The 21,879-nt window shown below is 46.1% G+C and overlaps 1 protein-coding gene across 2 annotated transcripts in view; it reads left to right on the top strand.

Annotated features, from left to right (window-relative positions):
* DOK5 (docking protein 5) overlaps positions 1 to 21,879 on the top strand; it is a 153,427-nt gene that overhangs the window by 107,393 nt on the left and 24,155 nt on the right. For both annotated transcript variants that reach the window (XM_053890117.1, XM_053890118.1), the window contains one exon: positions 12,920 to 13,055. In XM_053890117.1, the coding sequence (XP_053746092.1) occupies positions 12,920 to 13,055 (136 nt within the window). The remainder of the gene's footprint in view (positions 1 to 12,919; positions 13,056 to 21,879) is intronic.

Below are 21,879 nucleotides of genomic sequence, written 5' to 3'. Positions count from 1 at the left end.
GTTGCAAACACATAAGACCCTAACTTGTGTGAACATATGACAGCAATGCTCCGCTCAACTTAATCTGCTCATTCCCTTATAAGCAAATCCCAATTATTTAAAATTTGCTTTTTAAGTACCTGGAAATTGAAATGCTATAAATGAGTCTCTGAATCTCCCAGAGATGGCAAATGTCTTCACATTAGAAAATAAAACTGTAATCTTCAGAGCGATGTTCTTTTGTCAGAATTACTTATTTATTATCCTTATGGGAAAATCTCTGTAGAAAAATCAGAATTTGTTGGGGAAAGTGGCTATATTTTCCTGTTTGGGTCTCCAGAATTATTTATGTATTAACCATAACCAGTGAAATCTATGTATGAAAAATGTTTTACGATAGAAGTAGGCTTTTCTATTGATTGTATGCCTCATATCGTCTCCCACTTGTATTTCATATCAATGGACAGTAGAATTCTGCATTGATCAGGGTGTCTTGGGCCTATTTCGGGTAGCACTTATTCAAGCATGAAAATTTTTCAGTTCCTTGAATTTATGGGAATTGTAATAGGAAGAGTATGGCTTTCTGTCATAATATCTGAAAGCTAAAACCTTAGTAAACTTTTATAGTATCTCATGATGAATATTAAACTTTTTTTTTTTTCAACGTTTTTTATTTATTTTTGGGACAGAGAGAGACAGAGCATGAACAGGGGAGGGGCAGAGAGAGAGGGAGACACAGAATCGGAAACAGGCTCCAGGCTCCGAGCCATCAGCCCAGAGCCTGACGCGGGGCTCGAACTCACGGACCGCGAGATCGTGACCTGGCTGAAGTCGGACGCTTAACCGACTGCGCCACCCAGGCGCCCCTTAAACTTTTTTTGAAATTATCTCAGTCTTTCAAGTTTTCATATTACTCATATATTGCAAAAGTTCAACTTATTCATATTAATCTAGTAGAATTGCTAAGGATCTAGGACATTATTTTAAAGACTGATATTTCTTCTAAGTGTAATAGGAAACCATAGAGATTTTTTAAGCAGGTGTGTGTGTGTGTGTGTGTGTGTGTGTGTGTGTACGTGAGAGAGAGAGAGAGAGAGAGAGAGAGAGAGAGAGAGAGAGAGAATGGTGTTTATATTTTGTAGGCAGTGAGATAGAGGTGGCAAGTGGATATATGGAGAGATACCAAAGTAGCTCAGGTAGAAGAAATGGCGGATGGAAATTACAGATCTATTGGAGACGTAAATTTCAGAAATATTCCAATGGCCTTTGACCCGAAAGCATAAAAGTGCTAACTTGTAAAACGAAAGCATTTTGTTCTATGACTTTAGTCTCTTTATGGTCTGACCTTCAGGGTATCTCGTCGAAGCCATTAGATGATGAGAACACCTACAACCCGTACCACAGCATGCTGTGCCTCAAGGATTGCAGGGACTCAGAACACTCAGCTGCTTTTGCATCGTGTTCTTATTCAGTGGTCGTGCTCTGTGGATGATGCTAACTTGCAGTGAGTCACAGAAGGGAGAGTTTCGGGAATGTGTTCTTAGGGTCTTGCTCATTTGTCAAACAGCACGAGGTGGTGGAAGAAGCAGTCAGGGGGACACCCTGGGCTCTCATCTCTATTCTGTATTAGCTGTTGACCTTGGACAGAGGGGTTCGCTTCCCTTGTATGTTTGTCCAAGTCATAACTTCCTTGCAGGACTGTTGTGGGGAACAGCAGTAACGCACACGGATGGCCTAGAATAGCGCCGCTTCTCCTCAGCAGTGTCTTTGATGTTTTATTGTGATGACTTTTGGAGCAGGGCTTGGGTCTGCAGGATACAGACAGTGTTAAACACAAGGTAATGTTCCTAGTTTATATTTTGCCTGAAACTCAAATAAAGATGAATTTTTATGGTTACCGTCAAGATGCTCAGGATAATAAGATCATTTGTGTTCCCCCAAGCATGAAGGTTTCATATCTGCCTTGCTTTATGAGTGAAGATAATTTTTTCCTTGGCTATTTTTGGATGTGTTCAAAACAAAGCAGTTTCCTGTTAACTAATAGGATTTTCTCCCTGTCTCCTATCGATAAATGAAGAGGAGTTAAGTGTCTCCAGGCAGATAGTTTTCACGTATCCAACATGCATCTGCAAAGATGTTGCAGTATTGCCTTCCAGAACACAAAGAATCTCCCCAAGGACTTTGGGCAAAGTTCTGCTCACTTTCAGCTTCTGTTAGAGTTGGGATGGGGTGTTACTTCTGCTCAAAGGGCCCCCCTTTACCCCACCAAGACTGACACCAGGGCATGTGTAACAGACTGAACTAGAAATTGGAGGGAATGAAATGAAATCACAGCTGTACCACATACTGGCTGTGGGCCTTGAGTGAATGACCTAACTCTCTGAGCTCCATTGGCTGCCCGTAAAATGGGTACAATATATGACATACGTCGCAAGATTGCCATGAAGATTAAATAAGGTGTATGTGTGAATGCCTGGCATAATGCTTGGCACATAGTAGGCAGTTGTATCAACCAAACTGAAACAGCAGGGAAGAAATTCATTGGCTCACATAACCACAAGTCCAGGAGGTAGGGATGGCTTCAGCCTTGACTTGATTCAGAGTGTACATGACCCTAGGTTTCATCTCTCAGTCCTGTTGCTTCTAGGATGGCTTTGCTCTGGCTTCACATGGTGGCTTCTAGACGCTTTGGGATCCTCTCACACCATCAGGCAAATAGAAGAGAGAGAAATTCCTACCATATATTGACCGTTACATTCACTGTGTGTCAGGTACTATACTGAGAACTTTATTACACAAGGCACACAGGGTACCAATAGAATGGGTGGTTCTCCCAAAGCAGGAAGGGTGCACTCATGCCATCCAAAGGGGAATGGGTGTAAGGTTTAAAAAGAAAAAAAGAACCCTAACAAAATGTGTCCAACATAGCATTTAATAGCTGCTCAAAGCAAATAGGGTAAAGCAGTTATTTGACTGTAATTAGCAACATCACGCATCATGGTGCTGAGATGCAGAACCGTGGTTCTCAACGAAGGATGTGTTTGTTCCCAGGGGGCATTTGGCAATGTCTGGAGACATTTTTGATTGTCACAGTTGGTCAGGGATACCGTTGGCATCTACTGCGTAGAGAGGCCAGAGGTGCTACTAAACATACACAGAACAATCTCCCACAGCAAATAGGTATCTGGTCCAGTTACCCAGTTGAAAAATTCTGTTCCAGCCGGCATACCGGCCACGAAGAGTAATCACTAATATTTATGGAGCAAGTTACTACACGAAGGTCACTATACGAAGCATTTTACATGCAGTGTCTCATTCATACGGTCATGCCATTCACTTATCGTACAAAGTAGGGAATATTACTATTTTCATCTTCAAGGGAGGCTTGGGCACCTGGGTGACTGGTCCGAAGGCATTAGACTAGTAAGTGGTAGATTTATTCACACTCAGGTCTTCTTACTTCCAAACCTTGTAGATATCTAGAAAGTCTATCGTATTTCATCAGGTTAGTCTATCACCTCCATCAGTTATCATATTCCATACTTCCACAGAGCTAGGGAAGAGACGGCGTTCTTACATCACCAGAGGAAAACCATTTGGATATGCATTAATGTATGAATTCGCCTAATTGCTGGAACCTTCTTTTTTTTTTTTTTTTTTTTTTAGTCTGGAGGACAGGCACATATAGCCAGGGTTGTTCATCTCTCCTGGGCAGCAGTGTGATGATCGTAGGTCGTCAGGATCTTCTGGATGCTGTTTCTCCTCCTTTCCACCCAACATAAGCAAATCCGATCATACTTCTGTTTTGTTTTCTTCTTTCCTTGAAGAAATCCAGGGTTGAAATACAAGCTCTTTAATAAAACGCAATTGCACCATGGATTGCCACTTCTTGCCCCTGGAGACCAAGAAGAACGGTTAGTTTATCTGGTGGGCCGAGAGACATATTGCTTATTTTGTTTGAGGTTTTTCTAGTCTTCTGTTTGTTTCTTTCCACCTCGAAGCTCTGAAACTTCAGCCAAGCACATCAGGCTGGCAGGGGCTCTGATTTTTTTATGGGATGATCCAACGGACAGGAGGATCTCACTGCGTCAACACCTCCCTTGGAACCGTTCTTGAAACGTTATTGTTTAAGGAAAGGTGGCCGGTGTCCAGTAGGCTCCCCTGTTAGTTTTACAGCTGACTGCTGAGTTAGCATGCTTCAGCGTCAGGCTCCGCCTCACCTCCTGACTGATTTAGATTAATACCCTGGGTTTAGCACCTGCAGGAGTGAAAGCAGCTCAGGTGACATTTCGCAGCACGTCCTGAATAATTACCACACGAGAGCACTCCTCTTTACCAGCCAGAGAGAGTCTCTGCTGTGCTTTTGACATCATTTTAGGAGAAACTTTTAGGTATGCCAAGAATATGTGAAAATCGACATTGCATGTACAAATTCTTTTTCTTAAATGGAGTGCACAAGTTTGTGAAAGGTGTTTGGTTTTTTTTTTGTTGTTTTTTTTTTTTTTTGGATTAAAGGCCTCTGCGCAGTCTTGGCAAAGCAATTGTTCATTTCTAGTGTGTATCACTCTGAAAACAAGTACTTAGTGAAATGGCTTTGCATCGGAGAAGAAAATTGTTTTTCCCTCTAGCAGATGAGTTTACAGGTCAAAGGACCCCTATTCTAATATAAATCTTTGAATATTCTCTATTTCTCTCTCGATTCTAAGCTACTTAGTAATTTCTCATTTCTGAGTATTTTATAGAGCATACACTCATTCTTATTAAAGAGTTTAAAACAAATTAACAGATAAAATGTGCTCCGTTCTTCCTGTACTTGAATCCACAGGGGCTGGATCTCACACTCAAACGAAATCAAGGGTCAGATGCTTAAGTGACGGAGCCACCCAGGCGCCCCTGTGGCCATCTTTTGAAGGAAAAATTTTGGGGTGTATTTTTAAATTTTATTTACTTATTTTTCAAGTTTTCTTGAGATCCGATTGACATATAACACTGTTTAAGTTTAAAGCGTACGATGTATATATTGCGAAGTGATAACAACCTTAAGGTTTGTTAAGACCTCCATCGCCCCACACGATGTGTGTGTGGTGAGAACATTTTAGATCTCTTCTCTGAGCAACCTTCAAGGACACGGTAAAGTATTGCTCACTGTGGTCGCCACGCTGGACGTTAGCTCCCCAGAACTTCTTCCTCTTCTAACTGGAAGTTTGTACCCTTTGGCCATCGGCTCCTCATTTTCCCCATCCCCACCCCTAGCTGCTGGTATCCACTCATCTGTTTCTGTGAGTTCAGCTTAGTTGTATTACACACACAAGTGAGATCATATGGAATTGGCCTTTTTCCATCTGACTTACTTCCCTTACCATAATGCTCTCAAAGTCCATCCATGTTGTTGCAAACAGCAGGATTTCCTTCTTTTTTATGGCTGAGATCACATTGTGTGTGTGTGTGTGTGTGTACATGGCACGTTCTCTTTATGCATTTCATCTGTTGGTAGACACTTGGCCATTTCCACGTCTTGGCCATTGTAACCAATACTACAGTGAACATGAGGTTCACATATCTCTTTGGGATAGTGACTTCATTTCCTTTGGATAGATCCCCAGAACTAGAATAGCTGGATGATATGGTAGTTCTATTTTTAATTTTTTGAAGAACCGCCATACTGTTTTCCAGAAGGCTGTACCAGTTTATATTCCTACCAACAGTGCACAAGTGTCTCTAGACTTTCCCGTGCATTCTCACGGACCCTTGTTATCGCTTGTCTTTTTCCTAGTAGACATTCTAACAGGTGTGAGATGGTATCTTATTCTGGTTTTGGTTTCCCTGATGGTTAGTGACACTGGGCACTTTTTCACGTACCTGTTGGTCATCTGTACAGTGCAGCCATCACTTGCGGGTGATGATCCACTGGTGTATGTGACCACTTTACATGTGATGGTACCTCACTTTCTAGAAGGGTCTAGTAAATAAAAATGAGCCATTTCCTTCTTTCATCCAATGTTTGTTGAGTTCCCCCTAGGAGCCCCATGTGGTTCCGAGCATTGTGGACGTAGCAGTGAATAAAGCATACGGACAGGAGGTTCTCACGTGTTCTGTCATGAAGTTCGCTCTGTAGAGAAGAGGGGATATAGACAATAATGACATTTGAAAAAGTAAAATAGATGTTAGATTGTGTAAGTTCACGGCAAACAATAAAATCATTCAATAGCAAGTGCCCAAAGAGGGGGTGCAATTTTAAGTAGGGTGAGCAGGACTGGCTTTGCTGACTGAGTCAGTGATGCCGACAGAAGACCCAGGAGGAATCATGGAGGCGGCGGTGGGGGGGGGGGGAGCATTCCAGCCAGAAGGACATTGGGAAAAGGTGCCAAGGGGGGTATACATGGAGTGTGCAGAGAAGATCCAGGAGGCTGACGTGGCAGGAGCAGAATGAGGGAGGGGGCCACAATGTATGTAAAGGAAGAAGCAGAACAGTGTCAGGCCGTGTGGGGCTTGGAGCCACTGTAAAGAATTTGGCTTTTCATCTTAGTTGGGCAGCCATTGTGGGTGGGGAGAGACCACTGCAAGGTTCGAAGGAACAGTCCCCAAGACCTTCCTCACTTCTGACCCCAGTTACAAGTTCGGGGGCTCCCACAACCACCAAACGTTTCAGAATTTGCTAGAATGACTTGGAGTTCACTGACATCTATGAAGTTGGTCAAAGCTTGTACCACTGAAGGATACAGAGTAACTACCATCGGATAAGGGAGGAGCTGTGGGAAGTGCCCGGCATAGAGATTCTGTGTCTTCTCCCTGTGGAGTCAGAACACTGTACTTTTCTCATACCGGTATGTGACAGTCCCCACGGAGTGTTGTCAACCGGGGACGCTTCCCAGCCACAGCGTTTAGAGTTTTGATTGAGGCTCCACCCCATGCTTGCTTGGTTGATTCATCGATTGCCCACCTGGCTCATCTCAGCCTCCAGGTCAGCTGATAGCACGTGACCCAAAGCCTCACCCTAAACCCCCTTGTTACTTTTCGTCTAACCCAAGAACCCAGGCAAACAAAAATCACCTCCCATGTTGGCAAAGGCCAGACCGGATTGTTTGGACAAGATTAAATTTTTCCCTACACAGGAAGTGATTAGCCAAGAGGTGACATGGTCTGACTTTTTTTTTTTTCTTTAACTCAGGCTAAAAGCAGTGGGGAGGGGGCATTGTAGTGCTCACGGTGAGGACGAGGGTGGCTCCTGGCATGCTGGTAACAAGGAACGTGGACTTAGATGTTTGGATACTGACATGTTTTGAAGCTAGTGCCCAAAGCTGACTGACTGGACGTGGGTAAGGAGACAGAGAGGAATCGGGATCCTCCGGGAGCCGTTGGAACGGCACAGGCACGCCTGGGGGGCCAGTGTGGGGTGGGGGTGATCCGACTTCAGTCTGGGGCATGCGAACTTCAAGGTTCGTTCCGAAGTTTCCCTCTGTTGCTCACCTGGCTTTTCATTCTCTTGGGGGTCAGTAAAGCCACACTTCGCGTTTGGGTTGAGAAACTGTGAAATAGCCCTCCCTTTCATCCTGCTGCTTGTAGAGCACTACAGTGGGAAGAACGGGGGGCAGTGCTCCCTAAGATCTAGGTCAGGGCATAGCATGGGGAAAAACGGGGGAAAAGCGTTTCTTTGACTTTACGTGTTCATAGAACATGATGAACAGACGTATTAATAAACAACCCACTGTCTTTTACACTGGCCACATTTTATGACTTTGGATTGTTTGGGTTTTGTTTTGTTTTCATAAACTCAAGTCTAAAAAGTGATAATGGCAGGGGTGCCCGTGTGGCTCCGTCAGTCAAGAGTCTGACTCTCGGTTTCGGCTCAGGCCATGATCTCAGGGGTCATGAGATCGAGCCCCGCATCGGGCTGGGCTTTGTGCCGATCGATGGGCGCCTGCTTGGGATTCTCTCTCTCCCTCTCTCCCTGCCCCTCCCCTGCTCATGTTTCCCCCCCCTCTCTCTTTCTCAAAATTAAATAAATAAACATTTTTTAAAAACACCTTTTTTAAAAAGTTAAAAAGTGATGATGGCAGCGTCTGTACACATTTAAGGGAACCGTTAGGAAGCCTGGTGACATGGATGGTGGAGCCACAGGAGAAGGGACAGCGTGTGGCCGAGCACCCTCTGAACTGGAACCTTCTCTTCCTCTCGTCCACCGGGCTAACGGGCTTTTTTCTTTTCTTTTTTTTTTTTTTTAACGTTTATTTATTTTTGAGACAGAGAGAGACAGAGCATGAACAGGGGAGGGTCAGAGAGAGGGAGACACAGAATCTGAAACAGGCTCCAGGCTCCGAGCGGTCAGCACAGAGCCCAACGTGGGGCTCGAACCCACGGACCGCGAGATCATGACCTGAGCCGAAGTCAGCGCTCAACCGACTGAGCCACCCAGGCGCCCCTTGACGGGCTTTATTTAAGGTGCTGCTAACACTCAGACACAGTATACCTCCTGCAGCCGGAGAAACAAATCCCCCCGGTCATTTGCATTACAATCTTTGTTTAATGAAAGCTGCTTTTCTTAAAGGGAGAATCACATTCCCGAATTCATATCTCCCTTCTCAGAGAAGAGGTTTGTATTATTCTGTGTTCACAGCCCGTGAGCCTCAAACACAGACTTTCTTCCCCAGCCACACGCCTCCCGCCGCCGTGCAGCTGTTTTTCGCTTTCCCGCTGCTCCGGGCTGTGATTACCCAGTTTCCATCCAGGCAGAGATGTGGTTGTGCCTCTTTCCTGAAGTTTTCCCCGAGGACCGCCTCTCCTTGGCTTTGACATTTTAAAGGGTTAAAATAACAACAAATCCTCGTTAGATGCTTACCTTGACTTGAGATCCTTTCCTAAAGATAAAACACAGTTTCCCCGCTCTCAAAGGTTTGTCCGTGGAAACTTCGAGAGGTCAGGAAACTTGACCATGATTCCAGCATATGAGGCTTTCTGTCCCACACCAACTAGAGCAGGGCCCCGGGAAACACAGCCGCGTTTCCCCAGATGTGGGATGGTTTTAGTGATAGAGGCATAACATGAAATGAATGTAATCTCACAGTGACCTTTTCTTCTCTCTTTTTTAGATTTTTCTTTTAAGTTTTACTTATTTGTTTTGAGAGAGAGAGAGAGAGAGAGAGAGAGAGAGAGAGAGAGCATCATCAGGAGAGGGGCAGAGAGAGAGGGAGAGAGAGAATCCCAAGCAGGCTCTGCACTGTCAGCTCAGAGCTGGACGCAGGGCTCGAACTCACGAAACAGGAGATCATGACCCGACCCAAAACCAAGAGTCGGATGCTTAACTGACTGAGCCACGCAGGCGCCCCAAGTCATTTTCCTCTTAATTACCTTTTTGATCCTCCTGATTAAATTACAGAGAAACATTTCAGTGAGGTGTTGGCACATTTTAAACACATCTTCTAACACTTTCTACTTTACCTGTGTCACTAACACGTGAGCAAACGTCCCGCTTAGATCTTTGACAAGAGGATCTGATCAGAGTTTAATAACATATTGTTTTCCCTGTATTTACTTTCACATCTGCCTCCAACTTGTAGTCGAGCATACTGGCTTCTGCTGTTGATCTGGTGATTCGTTTACAATACATTTGTTTAAGGGAAAGGAAAACTGAGCTGATTAAACAAGCATTAAATAAGGCGGCGCAAAGATTTGACAAACCAGTGCAAGTCGTAGGAGATTGGCTGACGTTCTCAAGAGCCGTCCCTGGCTCGGAAGCCTCAGTGGTACTGTGGTACGTCACGTGGTGTCTTACGTTGATTTCTGTTTCTCACCCCAGTGGTCTCAGCGAAGGACAGGGAAACCACCACATTAGCAGGCAGCCTAGATTAGCTGACCTCCAGCCAACACACGCACACACATAAACACACCTACACACGGCACCAGCAGTCAGCTGCTACCTTGTCTCAAGCTGAGACCACCAGGCGATGATGCCCATGACTGGAACAGGCAAGACCCCACAGACCGCAGATGCAGGACGTCCTCTGTGCTTCATCGTGAACACCGTCTGCGGTGAATCCACAGCTCCCCTAACGCGGAAGCCGCCTCGTGTGCACAGCCTCTCCACCGCTGAACCTTGACTTAGGTGCTCCCTAAACCCCTTATTTTTGGTCTATTTCAGTGGTTTTCAGCTGGGGGCGTTTTGCCCCCTTGGGGACATTTATCAATGTCTGGAGACGTTTTGGGTTGCCACAGCTAGGGGATTCTACTGTCATGCAGTGGGTAGAGACCAGAGATGCTGCTAAACACCTTACAACACACAGGACGGTCCCCACAACAAAGAACGACCTGGCCATACGATGTTGCTCATGTCGAATGCGCCAGTGTAGAGAGCCCCTGTTCTGTATTACGAGTTCCTAACAGACGCTTCCCCGGGTTTTTCTTCCAAGATGGGGCTGCCAGAACCCATGTGGTTAAGCCTCTTTTTGACTTCGTGTTGTGTTTCTCTGTGCGTATTTTCTTTTTTTTTCCGTATTTTCTTAACCATAGTGTCCCTGGCGGCTGCAGCCACAGGTAGGACAGGAGTCCCACGGTTCACCTCACTTCTGCAATGTTTTGCTCCTAATTTTGTGTCTCTCCTGGAAAGTGCCTCTGATCTGTTCCCCTCTGGTGTTTGCCTTCCTGGATTTTCCTTGTTACTATGTAACATCGACACCCACCCCTTTCCCCAGCTCTGCTTTCCTTTATCAGTGCACCTCTGACCAGTACCGTTCACCAGCTCACTGCACCACCATGTTAGTCTTGAACCTGTTCACTTACATAGATCTTGTTTAGCCGAATAAATTATAAACTTCTCAGGGAAAAAGCCCGTTTCTTTACCATTACATCCATTGCCGGAGCCCTTATGATTTGCCTTCTGTTTTCTGACAGGTACCTTACTCTTTCATATAGAATACGTAATTGCAAATGTGAAATGTAACATTGATTTAATAAGTGCTTTGCAGGAGTAGAGAGAAGAGTACCATAAATATACGTGTCGAGTATGAGATGCATCCTGCTTGTAACAATGTTCAAATATTCTAAACACACAGGGACACACGCACATGCGCAGAACACATGTTGCAAGTGAGGGAATGCGGAACCCACTGGCACTCCCATCTCACAAGTTTGCTGATTTATACTGGCCACTGTGGGGTCATTTATTCTGGTTTTCTTAAATTCGGTCCCATTAGTATTGTTCCAATGTGGTATGTCTGTGTGACATGTCACTAGCACAGAGAGGGACAGTTTCCGATGTTGGGCATCTGTGCCTGTGGGAGTGGTTACAGTCGGGTGGTGACTTCGCAGAGCGAAGCCTGTCATCTCTGGGAGCTCCTGCCCATTCCCGGAGCTCCTGGAACATAGGCTGCCCCCTCCGGCCCCCCGGCCCCTAGTGTGTCACTTGCCTTTGACCAAATCAGGACATACTCTGTGCAGTTGTCAGACTGTTGTTCCTCCCTTCTCTTCTAGAAACCTCAGTTTCAATAAAACTTCCTCAAGGAAGCCGGGGTCCAGTTCTTAATTACACGTTTGCCGGGCATCGCCTCCTATGTCACAGTCCATTCTGTAGTTATTTACGGAGCGCCAGATATAGGCCACGCCCTGTTGTAGGCACTGGCGGAAGATCTGTGAACAAATCAGGAACAGATCTGGTCTACCTGGAGCTTACCCTCCAGCAGAAGAGTGGAGGTGCGCGTTGAGTGAAAGACCTCCTTTGTGCACGTTATGTATCATGCCTAACACCTTCAGCACGCTTACGTCATGGCTGTTATCCTCCTGTTTATTTCACGAGCAGAAATGCAGGCTTAGGCTGAGTAGTGCGTCGCGGCTCACAAAGCTGGCAAGGGGCAAGCACGGCCAGGCAATCTGGAGCCCACATTCTCTGCTTACTGCACTCTGCCTTGATACATACTTGCTTTGGGCACCAGTGAGTGAATTTCCCAGGTGCTTTCTGAGCTCCCGACTTTCTTCTAGATTCTTGACCGACTGCATAATTCATGGCCCGGAGTGACAGGTTCATCATTTAGGCAAAGTAATTCTTGGGAAATTCACAACTGTTGTATCTCTGTATGGCCACCGTGTTCTTATGTCTGAATCCTTATCTTCACAAAGAACGTGGCAAAGGCCCAACTTTTAAACTGTTTTACCTTCTCTGGGTTTTCATCCACTGTTTCTGATAGTGTCAGGCCATAAGAAAGACTGTTGGGGCTTTTGGGACTACTTTGGAAGCCGGACAAAATGTCCAAGGTAAAAGCCAGTGGGTAAAGTGAAAAAAAAAGGAATCCAGATTGATTTTGGAGATGAAAGAATCCTTAAAGCCATCGACTATAAGGAAAGAACAGAACCTGGAGTCATGGAAGCCTTCTTCCACCGCTGAGCTGGATGGCAGTTTCTTTTCTTGTATTTAAATTTTTTTTTAACGTTTTTATTTTTGAGAGACAGAGTGCGAGTCGGGGAGGGGCAGAGAGAGAGGGAGACACAGAATCCTAAGCGGGCTCCAGGTTCCGAACTATCAGCACAGAGCCCAACACTGGGCTCGAACTCATGAACCATGAGATCATGACCTGAGCCGAAGTTGGACGCTGAACCCTCTGAGCCGCCCAGGCGCCCCTGGATGGTGGAGCTCCTGATGAACTTACGATGCACGGACAGTAACGAGAACCCATTTGCACAGCTGTCTTTGAGAGGCAATGTACTGGGATTACACTTATGCTTTTTTGGGGGGAAAAAAATTCAGCACCGAGTTAGCCTAGAATGAACGGTGTCCTGCCCAATATTAACAACAGTGAATTGGAAATTCTGATTCTAGCCAACTTAGCGAACGTGAACAAGAGTCCCGACCTCATGTGAAATAAACAGCTCTGGTTTCATGACGTTTTCTAGGCCCTTGGTGCCTCGGACTTCGTGGAACTGGATTTTCAGGAGCCCTCTGTTTTTGTTTCCACAGGATGTGTGAAACTGGGGAAGGGCTGTTTATCTTTCAAACTCGAGATGGGGAGGCCATCTACCAGAAAGTCCACTCTGCTGCCTTGGCGATAGCTGAACAGCACGAGCGCTTGCTACAGAGCGTGAAAAATTCGATGGTATGTATACTCCTGTGGAGTGCAATCTTAGAATATTTATGCTGAAAAACATGGCCAGCACTGTCTGAGCAGGTGGCTTACTCCTGTACTCACCCCTGTATTACTTGGATTAAATGCCATCCTTGCAAAGCCTGAAGAGCCAGCTGGTAACATAGTAACCGTGCATCCCTGTGTGTCTGCTTTGTGCCTCAGTTAGTATTACATGTGTGTGTCCTAATCAGTTTGGGCTCCTACGGCAAATACCATAGGACCGGGTGGCTTATAAACAACAGAAATTAATTTATTTCTCACTGATAGCTTGATCAAGGTGCCAGCCTATCTGTGTCCAGTGGCACTGACTTCCTGATCCGTAGGCGATGGTCTTTTCTGTGTCTCACTGATGGAAGGAGCAAGGGATCTCTCTGGGGTCTCTTTTATAATCCCAATTGTGAGGCCTCGCCCCTCATGCCCTGATCGCCTCCCAAAGGCCCTACCTCCTAACACCATCACCTGGGGGGTTAAGATTCCAATATATGAATTTGGGGAGGGGATATAATCATTAGTCTGTTGCAGTGAGTATGTTCATCAGAATCAATTTGGATGCATATGGACATCTACAGACACATCTATGTAGATTATCTGGCTGTAGGTGTATATTTATAGCAGTACCAGATGGTATAATTTCAACAGGGGCCAGAGAGAAGAGGGCTGAAGGGAAATGGGGGGTGAAACGTCAAAAGCCCCAAACCAGAAGACCATTGACGTGTGACTGTGGGCTCCATGTAGGACATCTCTTGTTTTTTTCCAGACTAGGAGTCAAATCTAGGATTTGAGTGTGTATGTAATATCTTGTTGTTTGTAACTGTTGGAAATTGATTCCAGTTGAAACCAACAACGAAACGGTAATTCTTTGTGGGCCACAGGAAACCTCTCCGGAGACTCCATTCTTCCCAGAGCCATGCATCCACCATGCCTGGTTGATTAGCCTTCATAGACGTTGATATATTAAGATACACAAACATGAATACACGTAGAGTGTGTGTGGAAACACCTGCTCTGTTCATTGCATCGTGTTAGGAACTGTGACTCGTACAGAGAATTATGGTTCATGAATTTCTTCTTTGAGAGAAGAAATTCACAAAATCTTAATGCACAAGAGTTAAATAATACACATCATACATCGTGGCTGCAAACACATGCCTAGAGCTTCACATCTGGAAGGAAATCTGCAAAACCAAAAGGAACTGGGTTAGTGTGGTAGGATTAGGGTAGTTGCAAAATTTATGATTTAAACATGTGAGGTGGTCGGATTTAAAGAGGGGGGAAAGCATACCAGTAAGATGATCTTTCCCAAAGCAGCCTCAGATCATTCCCAAATGACTTGTTCATGCAGTGGTCTGGGATTTTAGAGCAGAGATCAGCAAAACTTTCGGTAAGGGGACAGCTGGTAATACTTGGGGCTTTGTGAACCAAGATGGTCTCTGTTGCAACTACTTAATTCTGTCATTGTAGTTTAGAAGCGGCCATAGGTAAAAACATTCTCAAGGGGCGTAGGTCTGTCGCAAAGAAACTTTATTAATGGACACCGAAATTCACATTTCATGTAATTTTCACAAATCATGAAATACTCTTCTCTTGATTTTTTTCCCTATTTCAAAATATTCTTTTTGAACTAATACAGTCTCGGTATCCATTTCCCCATATGCTTACCAATTCTGGATATTGCAATAAAGATAGGTAAATGGAAGGATGGATGAATGGATGGATAGTTGTAAAGTAGTATTTGGGACGCCTGGGTGGCTCAGTCAGTTGAGCGTCTGACTTCAGCCCAGGTCAGGATCTCGCAGTTCATGAGTTCGAGCCCCACGTCGGGCTCTGTGCTGCCAGCTTGCAGCCTGGAGCCTCTTCAGATTCTGTGTCTCCCTCCCTCTCTGCCCCTCCCCAGCTCATGCACTCTCTCTCCCTCTCTCTCAAAAATAAATAAAAACATTAAAAAAAAAATAAAGTAGAATTCAAGTCACTTGGAACTTTATAGGGCAACATGTCATTGCTTTAAAGTTGTATAGCTATCCCATTAGATGCCTTTAAACATCTGAAGAAATTTTTCCAAGATTACCTTATTGGTAAAGCCATCAATTAGCATAAATTGTTTTGTGCTTGAAAGGCAGGTTCTTCCTGCATATGTTTTTCCATTTACAACCTCCTCATTACTTCCACTAAAAATTAATCAGGAATATGAGTAATCCGTTCAGATCACCCCTTTGCAGATTTAACTGGCAGATAATGTTGTTTGCTCTTAATTTGCTGCCTGCTTAAAGAGTGCCATAAAATGAGTGTGATTTTTAAGCAACAGCATCCTGTTTTCGATGGAAATGAGTAAGCTTCACAATGGGATCTGAATCTCAAGGAAGTTAAACGGGGATTAAGAAATGCTTAGAATCTGTGTACTTAAATCAATCCCTGATTTGGGGAGAAAAGAGATGCCACAGGACAACGAAGCAAATAAAGACAACGCTGCCTGCCCACCCTCCCCGGGTTCCATTTCTGCCCTTCCTGGTAACTGGTGATGGATCCACATACATCTGGATCCACATATTGTCAACGAGGAATTGCATGCGTACCACTACTGGCTGGCTGGCTTCTCTGAGATAGTCAAGGTCATAAATGGAGAAGGGGGTGATGCTAACTGCTGCGCTTAGTCTCATTATTAGTTCGCCCAAACCCACCGTTGGCTGCTTCCGGTGTAAAACTCCCAAGACTGCCTCCACAGACAGATGCTTTACCACGGGACCTGTGCCAGTTTCAAGTTGTAGCCTTAGGTGAATTGGTTTGGACCAGACTTGGGACCTGAATCCCAGCAGGTCACCAAGAGGAAGCTTGTGGGCCCAATAACAGCAATGACAGCAGCAATCATAGCAGTAGGGATAGGCTGAATAATGGCTCCAAAGATGTCACATCCTAATCCCTGGAACCTGTGAATGTGATTGTACGTGGCAAAAGGGACTTTGCAGATGTGATCAAGTTAAGGCTCTTGAGATGGGGAGATTACCCGAGATCATCCAGGTAGACCCGGTGTCATCCCAAGGGTCCTCGTGGGAGGGAAACAGGAGGAAATAGAGTCGGAAGGTGATGTGATAGTGGGAGCAGAGGGACAGAGAGATTTGGTTTGTGTGCTGATGGCTTTGAAGATGGAGGAGAGACATAGGTGACCCAAAGGATGTGGGTGCCCTTGGAGGCTGCAAAGACAAAGAGACAGATTCTGCCCCGGAACCTCCAGAAGGACCCAGATTGGCCAACACCTGGAGTTTAGCTCGGTGAACTGACTTCAGACATTTGGTTTCCAGAGCTGTAAGAAGACAGATTTATGTTGTTTTAAGCCACTGAGTCATGGTAACTTGTTACAACAGCCATAGGAAACTAGTAAGTGATGATACCAATAATAATAAAAATATATCCTGGCTCTACTGTGTAACAAGCAGTATTTTAAGGACTTCCTAACCCTACGACCACTGCTGTATGGAAGGCCAAGGCCACCAGCTTGGAAGCTGGAATTTGGAACCAGTATCCTGGTATAGCCCCCACTCTTCTCCGCATCTCCCAACGAAGCCCCCAGACCTATTTTCTTTGTCCTGCATGAGATTAACTTACCGCTGTTCTCAAAATCCCAACTTCGTGGCCAACCTTTAAAAAACGGAGAGGTTTCAAATAAAACTCAGCTTTCTGTGTCATCTTCAAGAGTGAGGAGGTCTGACAGCACCCATGTTACATCCCCACGCAGCAGTAACAATCAGATGCGCCCAGTACTCTCCGCCGTCCCTGGGCAGATTGGGCGTCTTCACTTCCCCACGGTCCCTACCTCTCCTGTGGTTCCTCTCAGCAAGTGGTCCTTCTCTGAGCACCGGCTGCCCGCGCTGTGGCCAATCGATGTCTTGCCTGGATTACTCCATGTGTTCGTTTTCAACTGCTCTGCGGCAAAGTACCACCAACAATGCACCGTAACACAACACACATTTGTTATCTCATAGTTGCTGTGGGTCAAGAGTGTTGGCGTGGCTTAGCTGGGCCCCCAGCTTCAGTTTCTCACAAGGCTGAGATGCTTCAGGCTCATTAGAATGGGGAAGGATCCACTCACGAGCTCACGTGGTTATGGGGGGGATTTGGTTTTGCGTGACGGTAGGACGGAGGGCCTCAGTCTGTTGCTGGCGGTGGCTTGGGGGCCACCCTCAGCTCTTTACTGCACGGGCCTCCCCAACACAGCCTGTCTTCACCAAAGCCAGCAAGAGGGAGAGTCTCCTTGCAGGCCGGAGGCCACAATCCTAGGCATCATAACCACGCAAATGACATCCTATCAGCTGTCAAGTCCTTCCCATAGTCAGGGGAGGGGCCCACACAGAGTGTGAACACGGTGGGGGGGGGGGGGTAGACCGTGGAGGCCACCATCACGGCGTCTGTCCCCACACCACACAGCCTTCTGGGATAATATTTAGTGCTTTGATTTCACCCTTTGAAATGCTTTCCCACCGTAGGGTGTTTGGCTAAAAATGCCGGGCGTTTACTGGCCATCTGCTATCTGCCTTTGGGGTCTCTGGTCGTAGCGGCCAGCACCATTCACCAAGCCTCCGATGATATGCCAGGTACTTCACTTGCATTTTTCCCTCATCGCCACCTTGACTGGAAGGTAAACTCATTCATTCATTCATTCCTATTCATTTGTTCATTCAAGAATGTTTACTGGGGGCCCGACGCGCTCTGTTCTGTGCTCCAGGAGGTAGTGTGAACAGACGTGAGGCTCATCCCCCCCAGGGCTCGCAGTACGAGAGTATTATCTGTGACCCTTGCCCTGGAAGGAATCACCGTCCTTCTCAGAGAGATGAGACCCCTCACGGAGTGGCTCAGGCACCTGCCTGCCGTCACTGAGCTCATTTCTACGGGAGCCAGGGATCCAAGACCCTTTTGTCTGGTTCCTGACCCGCTGCCTCTGGCCACAGCGCCTCACTCCCTTGGAGCGTTGGAAAGCTTTTCTGTCCCTTGAATGTCCCCACCAAGAGCTGTCTTCGTGCTTTCAAATTACCCTGAATATCAGAGTGCCTTTCAGAAACGTCGATCAACTTAGAGTGTGCCTTTTGGAAATCGCTGTGACTGTTACAAGAAATCCCGTTTTTTGGGGTAGTTTTGGCCCCAAATGGCAATATCCTGTCTCCAAATTCCTCGCTCCAGTTCTCGCGCTTTAAACGCATGTGTTGCTGTTCTGCAGGGAGAACAACAAGGGAGTGCTGGTGGGGGGTGGCTGGAGTATCAGGGGAACGACCCACTGTGGAATGAGACTCAGCAGCAAGAACTTGTCTGCTCGCCAGCTGCCTGCTGCCCCTGCGGGAGTAGTTGCCGGGGACTCTGCCGGGACAGCTCGGGACTCCCTCGAGCAGCTTGCTATTTTTGCCACCTTGGAGATCAGTGTCTGTGACAAAGTCTAATTTTGGAACAAGGAGTGGCGGTGTGTGGGATGTTCCTCATTCCTCGCTGGGGCCTGTCATTTTTAGAATTTCCTTCAAGGCAAATCGAGTGACAAGGTGGAGAAAGACTAAGTTAATAGGCTGTCCCCGGGGGGCTGTAGGTGGGGCTCCACCGGGGGTGACATCCTGGCCCCCGGTCGTAGTGACATCGTCGAGGCCCCAGGGTGCAATTTCTCCCCCGTGTTCCAGAGCCCTGGACTGGACCCAGCTTTGAGAGTTATTCTGAACTATTCCCTGCCACCTCTTTTTTTGATTGCCTAATTGATAGATTGACTTCTAAACTTGGTTCTGCAAATGAAGTGTAATGAATTTGGAGAATGCAAGTGACCCTCTTCCACAACTCTGGAAACCAAAGTAATTCGTAGTCGAATTTAAAAAGCCATAGGGGCAGCTGGGTGGCTCAGTTGGTTAAGCATCTGACTTCGGCTCAGGTCATGATCTCACCGTTCGTGTGTTCAAGCCCCGTGTCAGGCTCTGTGCTGACCGCTCAGAGCCTGGAGCCTGCTTTGGATTCTGTGTCTCCCTCTCTCTCTGCCCCTCCCCTGCTCGCACTCTCTCTCTCAAAAAAAAATGAACATTAGAAGAAATTTTAAAAAGCCATAAACTATTTCTTTTTTTTTTTTTTTTCAACAGAGAGAGTATCAGGTAAATTATGGAATCAATTTCATTACTATTCGGACACTGAAATAAACTCTTCTCTGCTGCGGTTTCATTTGTATAAACACCCTTCCCCCAGCTCAACCTGCCCTCTGTCCCCATCCCTACCCCTCAGAAAAATCAGGTTTTTGTTTTTTTTTTTAATTTTTTTTTCAATGTTTTTTATTTATTTTTGGGACAGAGAGAGACAGAGCATGAACGGGGGAGGGGCAGAGAGAGAGGGAGACACAGAATCTGAAACAGGCTCCAGGCTCCGAGCCATCAGCCCAGAGCCTGACGCGGGGCTCGAACTCACGGACCGCGAGATCGTGACCTGGCTGAAGTCGGACGCTTAACTGACTGCGCCACCCAGGCGCCCCAGAAAAATCAGGTTTTATTTCTTTTCCTCTTTGTGGGCTCTGGTTAATTTGTTTAATTTGTGGATTTATTTATGTATTCATTCTTTTATTTATTGTTTCTTTGTTTATTGTGTATTGCTTAAAGCAATCATCAGCTTTTTTACCCTCCTAAATGTAAACCCTTGTTACATCCTGGCCTAAAAGTTATGATTCAAAAGCTTTTATGGAAACACCTATCTATTTCTTGCAAAGAAAGCATTGTAGTAAGTCTTATGGAGAACATAAGTGTTAAAAGGAAAACGTTTTGCGTCTTTTTTTTATTTAAAATTTTTAAACGTTTTTATTATTTATTTTTTTGAAGGGGAGAGAGAGAGACAGAGCATGAGCAGGGGAGGGGCAGAGAGAGAGAGGGAGACCCAGAATCCGAATGAGGCTCCAGGCTGTCAGCACAGAGCCCGACGCAGGGTTCGAACTCACGAACTGTGAGATCATGACCTGAGACGAAGTCAGACGCTCAACCGACTGAGCCACCCGGGTGCCCCTAAAGCCTTTTGCCTCTTAAAGGAGCTTAAAGTTTAGATAAGGAGTTATGATTTCTACCCCTTGATGCATGCAGCATTGAGCTCTGTGAGCTCAGTTTGCTACAATGTCGTTGGAGGACAATTTGTCCTTATTTATCAAAATTAAACTCGCATGTCTCTTTATGCAGCAATAGGACTTCCAGGAATTTACTCTAAAGGTAGGACAGATGTATGGGTGGGGAGAGGATTTCCTTAGGAAGGAGGCATAAAAAGTTACCAGAAGCAAAGGGAGCAGTGATTTTCTTTTATGCACGTGGCTGAGAATTCAGATGACTCTGAATAAATTGATGCATGTCACTTTCATTCCCCATGAAAATAACCATTTGAGTGCATCTGGTGTTCAGCAAAATGCTTCACTGGGAAATGTGGCCCCAAGTGGTTGATTTCACTAACAGTCTGCTTTATCAGGCTGTGGGTGACAATGGAGGCATTGTTTTAGCGAGTTCTGTTCACCAAGTAGGTGTCTCTGCGGTGTTTTTCCTTAGCAGGAAAGCAGTCTTGCTCTCCTCCTCACTTTCTTTTGTTTTCTCTGTGTCTCTGTCTCTCCTTCTCTTTCTAACCTTCACTAGGTAAGTCTCCGCTTTCCCTGACACTTCAGTAATCTGTGATGTCTCGGTAGCATTTGGATGATAGGAATACCCATCACTTTCCCCACAGATGCCAGAACTAGGGAGAGGAGTCAGAGGAAGGAAAGACAGCCCTTTGGGTGATTTCTGCCAAACATCTGTCAGAGCTGGAATCAGGATCAGGCAGCCATGGGAATGGGTTTCATTAGGAAGCCGAGGAAGACCACATGTTTGGCAGATTGCTGATTTTCACTTGAGAGAAGGCCCCTGGGACGGTGGGGGTCTGAGGGCCTGGTAGAGTCACTGTACATTCTGTGGCTCAAGATGGCAGGGGCGCTCCCCTCTCCTGGCAGCCTAGGCTTTCAGCCAGTTGCCATTTCCCTAAGCTTCGGGAATAGAATTCAGGTGCCTTCTACCTTTAAGTACAGGATTTGAGCCCATCCTTTAAGGCTTTAAGGCCTTCATAATATCCTCGGTGCTTTCTAGAGGAACACACAGGATTGTAATATGAACTTTAGCTGTGGAGTAATAAAGAGGCCGGGTCTTAAATGCCAGCTCGGTGTCTTTGCGCAAGTGACCCTTAGTACACACCTTGCCAGGTAGGCTGGGGCAGGTGATATCTTGCCAAAGTGCCTGGCACCTACTTAATACAAATCAGCCTGAGCTGTTCTTATCATTGACTTGTCGTGAGAAAGGATAAAATGGCAAAGGGAGTGTTAGACTGTAGAGGTTTCTCATTCACCTAGCGATGCGGTCACCGAACCACATCTGACTGTATACCTCCTGTATGCCAGGAATCATGCCAGGCACTAGGCCTGTGAGCACATACAAGGAATCTTCTCTACCACTGCCCCCCAACCCTCTGACCTCCCCACCTGCGGAAAGGGAGAGCTTTGCTTATGAGAGAGTCTATTCCCTTTGGTGGAGGAAGGAGCGCCATTGTGGAGGCAGACGGTGGGCCATGTGACCAAAGCTGGCCTTAGCTCTCTGGCCATTTACTCTAAAATCCTGGGGAGCGGAGGAACTGAGTTTCATTCATTTTTAAGTTCCCAGCCCCTAGCATGAGTGCATGACTTACAGGTGATGCCCAGAGCATGTAAACGGATGCAATGAATGAGTGAACTAAAGAACATCCAGTACAGAATTCACCAAAAGGGGTAAGGGGAGAGGCAGGACTGGGAGCCGGGCAGTGT

Source organism: Panthera pardus, unplaced genomic scaffold (genome assembly GCF_024362965.1).
Source record: "Panthera pardus isolate Hobbes unplaced genomic scaffold, ASM2436296v1 HiC_scaffold_25, whole genome shotgun sequence".
Lineage (NCBI taxonomy): Eukaryota > Metazoa > Chordata > Mammalia > Carnivora > Felidae > Panthera > Panthera pardus.
The sequence above is the reverse complement of the archived record's forward strand: the minus strand, read 5'-3'. Positions and strand labels throughout refer to the sequence as shown.